General features: G+C 44.1%; 1 protein-coding gene across 1 annotated transcript; it reads right to left on the minus strand.

Annotated features, from left to right (window-relative positions):
- Positions 1 to 1214: 1214 nt before the first annotated feature.
- Positions 1215 to 5447, minus strand: CKAP4 (cytoskeleton-associated protein 4). The gene is made up of 2 exons (XM_009873997.1): positions 5427 to 5447; positions 1215 to 2546 (listed from the first exon to the last, which is right to left on the minus strand). Exons 1-2 carry the CDS (start codon positions 5445 to 5447, stop codon positions 1215 to 1217), a joined length of 1353 nt encoding a protein of 450 aa, XP_009872299.1.
- Between the last annotated feature and the right edge of the window lie 1628 nt (positions 5448 to 7075).

The following is a 7075-nucleotide window of genomic DNA, read 5'->3' on the forward strand; positions in this document are numbered from 1 at the left end:
TGCAGTTCCAACAGTGACAAGTTACCTTAATGCCATGGGTTCCTCTTTCTTTGCTAGCAATTCTTTCCTGTTTACAGCGGGAACAACGCTAGATATGATTCAGTATTTCATTTACGTAGAACTCCTTTTCACCTCCTCTGTTCCCAGAAGCACACCTCTCCTGGGAGGTGCTGTTTCTAGGAATTCTTCTTCTAAAACAGCCATAGATCTGGCCAGTGAAGGCTGAGGTGGGCATCATGCCCACAACCTACTTCCAAGGTATCCAGGTGCAGACCCCTTTACCAAATCTTTGGATAAAGTTCAAAATTAAACTTAAAAAGGAGGGATATTAGAAATCCTTTCCAAAAAGACTGAAAATCAATCAGGTTCCATGAAGAAGTGGCTTTTACGTGAACATCTAGAGGATTAAAACACTTTTTCCTTACACTCAGTCAGTTCTTATGAGGATCCTTCACTATCGATGCCACAGGCAGACACTCTGTGACAACAATGGCGACAAGAAATCAGGCACCAAGTCCTGAATACATAAGAGTTAGGTCACTGTCAGCTGTGTGAAAACTTGGAAATGTATACGCCTTAGAAGCAATTCTGCTGATTTCATGGTGATCTTCCCCCTCGTGTTTTGGAGTGCACTATTATCGTTAGCATGCTTGCTATACATGGAACACAAGAGGTGCAATTTTAGACCCTTTCTTTCCTTCGAACCTGATCCACACTTAAGTTTACTGGTGTAAACAGTTTAAGATAGTGGGTGTAGATCTGTTCATTTGTTTCTTAAACCAAAACATGCCAGTAAAATTCTCTGTGTGTACAGCAGTCCGCTTTTCGTACCAGAACAGCTGGAGCCCTTCTGTGTGGGATATCTAGTGTCATAGTGCGAAACACTTTCATGCCATTAAATATGTGCCCATGCTAACGAGGCTGTAGTGCCTTAGTTACACCACGACAGTTACAGCGGTACAACTTTATAGAGAAGATGAGCCCTTAGAAACTCAACCCCCAACTAAACTCATGTTTTCTTAAAACAAAATTTGAAAGAAAACCAAAAACACTACACAAAAGAGAAATAAAGGAAATAAGCAGAACTGTCTCTATTATTAAAGTATTCTTATTCTCTTTGGAGGTATCAAATTGCTTTTAAAAAGAGTAAAAAAACCGGGCATACAAAAGCTATTCTCTCCTTATTCCATTATTTGCACAAAGAGCACTGCTGCCTAAACTTTTTCATGTATTTTTTCTACTTTCACAAACAACCTTTCCAGATCATTCCTCAAGTCGTCTACTGAGCTCTTCACAGACTCCAAGTTGTTCTCGTTATTTTCAATTTTCACCGAGTAGGAGACTAAACTATCCACTGCAGTTCTTATCATTTTCAAATCGGAATCAACCTGGCTGACAGAAGATCTCAGTTCATCTACAGAGCCCTCCACAGAAGAAAATTTGTCAAGATAACCTTGAGAATGTGCTTGATCTGTCTGAAGATTTCCTTGATCCAGCAAAGTACTAATTTGCTTCTGGACATCCTGAAGAACACCAGAGGATGGCAGGTCACTGATGCTTTTCCTCAAGTTTTCCACGTCATTGTACAGTGAGGTCTGCGATTCACCGAGATTTTTCAAAGTGTCTGTGACTGAAGTTACGTCCATATTGAAGACTCCCTGAAGAGCAGTAACGCTTTGTTCTAAGGTAGTGAGCTTATTCTCGTACTCTGCCTCCTTAGAAAGGAAGGATTGCATCTTTTCACTGTTTTGAGCAGCAACAGATGTTAGAGATTCCAAGCTGTCTTCTATGTGCCTCAATCGAGATTCCAGCCCTTCACTGCTCTTTCCGAAAGTTTCTAGTGCTTTTCTGAAGAGTTCATTTTCCTCCCATTTGTTAAGGTCAGCTTTAACTTGCAGTAAGTCTTCATCAAGTCTTTTAATGTCACCAGGGAGCTGCATGATAGAATCCTCAGCTCTCAGAACTTTCTCTTGTAAAGCTTTCAACGAAAGGTGTTCAGTGTCCGCCGCCTCTTTGAATTTCTCGTGTTCTTGTTTGAGGTTGACTAGCTCTTTCACTTCAGTGTACACATCAGACTCCATGGAGTCTATTGTACTCTTCAAGGTCTCTATGTCCTTTTCTTTGGTTTTCATGGATGCTTGCATCTCAGCAAAAGCATCTTTTAGCACCTTAATTTCCTGTTTATACACATCTGCTTCTTCTAGTGAATCAACCTTTGCTTTCATATTGTTGATTTCATCTTGGCTCCTCTGCTGGACTTCTGTGAATACAGCAATGTTATCATTTATAGACTTGGTTAGTTCTGTTAGTCTCTCTTCCACTGTATTTTCCAGAGACGTGAAATCTCGTTCCCTTGCATCCTTCACCATGTGGATGCCATCAGACAAGTCTTTCAAAATTTCATTTTGCAGCTTCTGAAGCACTTCACTGATCCGGTTTATTTCACTCTCCCCTTGTTTAACAGCCCTCTCAGTAACCTCCTGCTTCTGCTGAGCAATTTTCATCATGGATTCAAATTCTCCAAAAGTTGCTTGAAGGGAACGCACCTAAAACAGAAATCCACATGGTTAATACTTACATTTTCATCCTTACCTGCATCCTCACCCTTTGTGTCTAAGATCCTTATGGCTCTTGTTACCACAGGAAATGATCACCTTGCAATCCCTCCTGCTCCCTACCTGAGGCGACTCTACAGCACACAGATGCAGGAGGCACCAAAAAAAACCAGCGTCCAGAGCTTTACAGCTCTAGAGATACATACATCTTCTGCTGAGGATCCTTGGATCCTCACTGACCTGCCACAGATGACCCAGGATATCTGTGGCAGGGAAAATCAAACTCAAGTCCCTCCAGAGTTTGCATCTGGACTAATTCCTGAACACTAAATAAGTTTCAACATAGACAATAAAGAGCAACAGGAAAATTAGAGGGAAAGGGAAACTGGGAATGGCTGGGGAGACGTAATCATGGCATTTTGCTGCTCCCAGGCAACAATGGAGACACGGATTTTTCTTGTAAACTATTTTTTAAGATAAAAAACACAGAAAGGCTTTAAAGTTTGGAATAGTTACCACTCTTGCATTTAAAGGTAAGATCCAGGCATGCCAACGGGGAAGCACAAATTACTGAATTTTGAGCCCAAGCAGAGCATCAGTCTCAAGACTGCGAAGAAATCTTTTTGTGCGTGTGTGGGTTGTATTTTTTTTAACTTTGTAAAGCAACGGAAGAACTCCCACAGGCTGCAACCGGAATCCATCACGTAGAAAATACCTCAAGGCTTTGGCAGGATGGCAAGTGCTGAGCAACGCATGTTGCCTTGCCTCATGCTACTCCCTGTGTCTGAGAGCTGTGTTAATCAGTCAACCCACATGGGCTGCCATGTTTACTGATTAGATACACAGCTGCAGGGGTGGTTTTATTTTATAAATAGAATGAAATATATTTTATACATCTTTAGAAAGAAATATAGAGAGCTTTAGGGTTTTTTCTTTTTAACTGAAGGAGGCTCTGGCAGTTCCCAATCAGACTCTGAACCTAGAAATTGTTTCCAAAAGACTTAACAGACTTACTAATTAGAAATTAAGTTATTCCTATGTATTTTTTGCAAGACTAAATCCCTGGTCAAATCGTCCTTCATTGTCATGGAAGTGTAAGTGTAAGTATTGTAGTAACTATAAGTAAATGTAAGTATTGTAGAGTTTGGCCACGAGTCCTGCCCTTGCTCCAACAGATCCCTGCTGTTTGAAGAACATCCATAAAGATGACTTCTTTTTCTCTATCTTTTGTGAAAAGGTTTGTAATGACTTTACATTCCCTATACTCACATTCTCTCACATTCTCTAGTGCTCACATGTGAAACAAGAAATAAGCTAAGGGGTAGGGAGGTGGGGGATGGAGAAGAAGCAGGTATTACTGCCACACATATTGCAGCAGGCCACCAGACATTACACTGACTTCCCAACCTCATTTTCATTGTCTTAGCTGTCATTTGTTCTGAATTCTTCCACAGAGAGCTTCTTCTGTATCCCTATAAATGCACTTCAGAAATCTAAAAGGAGGGTACAAGAAAGTTCTCCTCTCCCTCTTATGACAGAATTAATTTTCTTTGACACATTCCAGCCAAAGCATCAAATGCATATTTGCAATTAACTATCTATCTTCAACCGTTAGTCTAAGAAAAGGCACCAGGAACGGCCAGAACTCTCCAGAGCGCCAAACAGTCTCTGCTGGATCCCACCCCTTTGTCATGGAAGTACTTTATACCTGCTCCTCCACTGCCTTTGGGCAACACTCATGCTGTAACTTGGAAGCCATGCTCCTACATTTCCAGCTGAGCCAGCCACTCGAAGATCAGAGAGCTCGGAAATAATAAAAAGACAGAGGTCTTCAGATTAGATCAGCTTCTGACCTGATCTGTCCTAACCAAGAGCCACCAGGGCCCAAAGCAAACCCCTTGCACCAGAAAGGTAAAACTCACAGCTTCACAGCAGTAGCTCATATTCACTGCGCAGGTTTGTGCGCACACCTATGTCCGGGTTTACCTGTTTGGTGGTCGTGGCTGGTAAGGTTTGAAACTATAGCCCTTGATAGGTCAAAATACATCTATAGGTAATGATTATATTTTCTCTAACTGGTCATGCTATCTTGTGTTTAAACACATGTACTGGGTTTGCTTGGCCAGGTTTTGGTAGCAGGGGGGTTACAGAGGCGGCTGCTGTGAGAAGCTGCTAGAAGCTTCCCCCATGTCCAATAGAGCCAACAACAGGCAGCCACAAAGACAGATCCACCACTGGCCAAGGCCAAGGCCATCAGCACCGCTGTGCTAACATATTTAAGAAGGCAGAAAAAACTACAGACTTGCAGAGAGAGAGAGGAGTGAGAATATGTGAAGACAACGAGGTCAGTGAAGAAGGTGGGGAGGGGGAGGATGTGCTCCCAGTGCTGGAGCAGAGATTCCTCTGAGTCATGGTGAAGATCATGGTGAGGCAGGTTGTCTCCCTGCAGTCCATGGAGGTGACGGGGTGTAGATGTCCACTTGCAGTCTGTGTAAGACCCCACACCGGAGCAGGTGGATGCCTGAAGGGGGCTGTGACCCCATGGGAAGCCTCTGCTGGAGCAGGCTCCTGGCAGGACCTATGGACCCGTGGAGAGGGGAGCCCACGCCAGAGCACGTTTGCTGGCAAGACTGGTAACACCAAAGGGAACTCGTGCTGGAGCAGCCTGCTCCTGAAGGACTGCACCCCATGGAAAGGACTCGTGTTGAGGCAGTTAGTGAAGAACTGCCTCTTGTGGGAAGGATTTCTCTTGGAGAAAGTGTGTGAAGAACGGTCTCCCAAGAGACGTTCTCCCATGAGAGGTACCCCACAATGGCCCAGAACAGTGAAGAGTCCTCCCCCTGAGAAAGAAGGACTGGCAGAAACACCTACCGAACTGACCGCAACCCCCATTCTCCGACCCCCCGTCAAGGGAAGGGGGTGGAGGAATCAGCAATAAAGCCCAGGAAGAACTGAGGGGTGGGGGGAGGGTGCTATTTTGCAAGATTTGGGGTTATTTATCATTGCCCTTTTCTAATTTGATTGATAGTAAATTCAATTAATTTCTCCAAGTCAAGTCTGTTTTGCCTGTGACAGTAACTACTGAGTGATCTCCCTGTCCTTATCTTGATCCATGAGCCCTTTGCTGTATTTTCTCTCCCCTGTCTAGTTGAGAAGGGGCAGTGGTGGGCACCTGGCCTCCAGCGTGGGTCAAACCACTACAGTACCAACAACCTTGGCCCCGCTGAGAACTGTGCTACAGTAAAAACTAAACTTCCACATCATTTCCTTTCTCCTCCTACTGCTGATGTGTAAAGCAGATGAGTTTATATAATGCTTACTCCTGACAGGAGCTCTATGCAGCAAAAGACTGAAGGGCAAAGCCAATTCCAAGCAGCAGCCTACGCTGATGGCACTCTGCAAGTACAGTGCAGGACAAAGCTATGAAATACAGCCTTGTCTCCTCTCCCTCAAGTATGTTCTTTTGTAAAGAAGATGACATCGAGCCACAGCAAGCAAAGTCTTCAAGGGTTGCATCAAAACTGTGTGATCTCTTTAATTCTTTAATTCTTGCACTTGGGCTATATGTCCAACATCAGCCATCTGCTAAAGTTTTGGTTTTCTTTCAAAGCAACTATTTATAACCTTGTCTTATACACCTGCCTCCTAGAATGTGCCACATATACCTATGAGTTTGCACAACAACACAACAATGAAAGGCAGCAAACTGCACGTTCTTATTCTTGGAAGGTCTTTATATATTGCATATACATCTGTATTCTATACTCATGTACTGTATGCTATCTTATGTCCTGCACACCCTGCCATTGCAATTTCTTCCTTCACACAAAGAGTTTGTAAAAATGCCTTAAAAACTAGGAAAAAACAACAACCCTTGCTAGTTCAAATCATGGCCCAGTCCTCAGTGAGTAAAACCCCTGGGATTTAAAATTTCTTCGGAAACAACACTGTAGCCCTGAATTTTAAAACCCTTTTCCCTGCCTCGTGTGAGCTTTCCTTTTCTTCTTTGTTGTAAGGGAGAGGAAACGCCAGGACCGACGCTACAAACTCCACGTGTGCAGGCCGCTGGGCTGGGAGCACCACGGAGCAGCTGGAGGAGGATCTCTGCCAGCGCCCATCCCGCTGCCCTGTCCCCCCATGGCCGGCCTGCGCCCGAGCTCGCAGGGAATACAGGGAATCTGCACGGCTCACTGTACAGAAAGCAGTCAAGCCGAGACAAGAATTTCCTTTCCCTTGATCTGACTCAGTCATAACTTCACATACTGCTTTCCAAGCAATTTACCTGCTCCCTAGACAGGAGCTTCACTACATACTGATGCTATGCCTTCACAGATGTCATTTTCAAAGGTTTTAGGCACCTCAAGACACATCCAGATGGCCAGTGCAGCTTGTGAAACTCTAGCCTGGGGGCTAAGAAAGCCTGAGCAAAAAAACTGAGTAGCATTTCTTTCACTTGGCTTGAGCCACACCCTTTGCCAAAAACTTCACGGCTCCTCCATGGACCTGAGCTGCCACGGCCA

The sequence above is a fragment of the Apaloderma vittatum genome, unplaced genomic scaffold, assembly GCF_000703405.1.
Source record: "Apaloderma vittatum isolate BGI_N311 unplaced genomic scaffold, ASM70340v1 scaffold23747, whole genome shotgun sequence".
NCBI classification, from domain to species: Eukaryota; Metazoa; Chordata; class Aves; order Trogoniformes; family Trogonidae; genus Apaloderma; species Apaloderma vittatum.

Excerpts from the sequence above, each read along its gene's own strand:
- CKAP4 (XM_009873997.1), bottom strand. The coding sequence starts at position 5,447 with ATGGGGGTTGCGGTCAGTTCG. Across the intron at positions 2,547-5,426 it reads TGGGGGTTGCGGTCAGTTCG|GTGCGTTCCCTTCAAGCAAC; the intron begins GTAGGTGTTTCT and ends TTTCTGTTTTAG.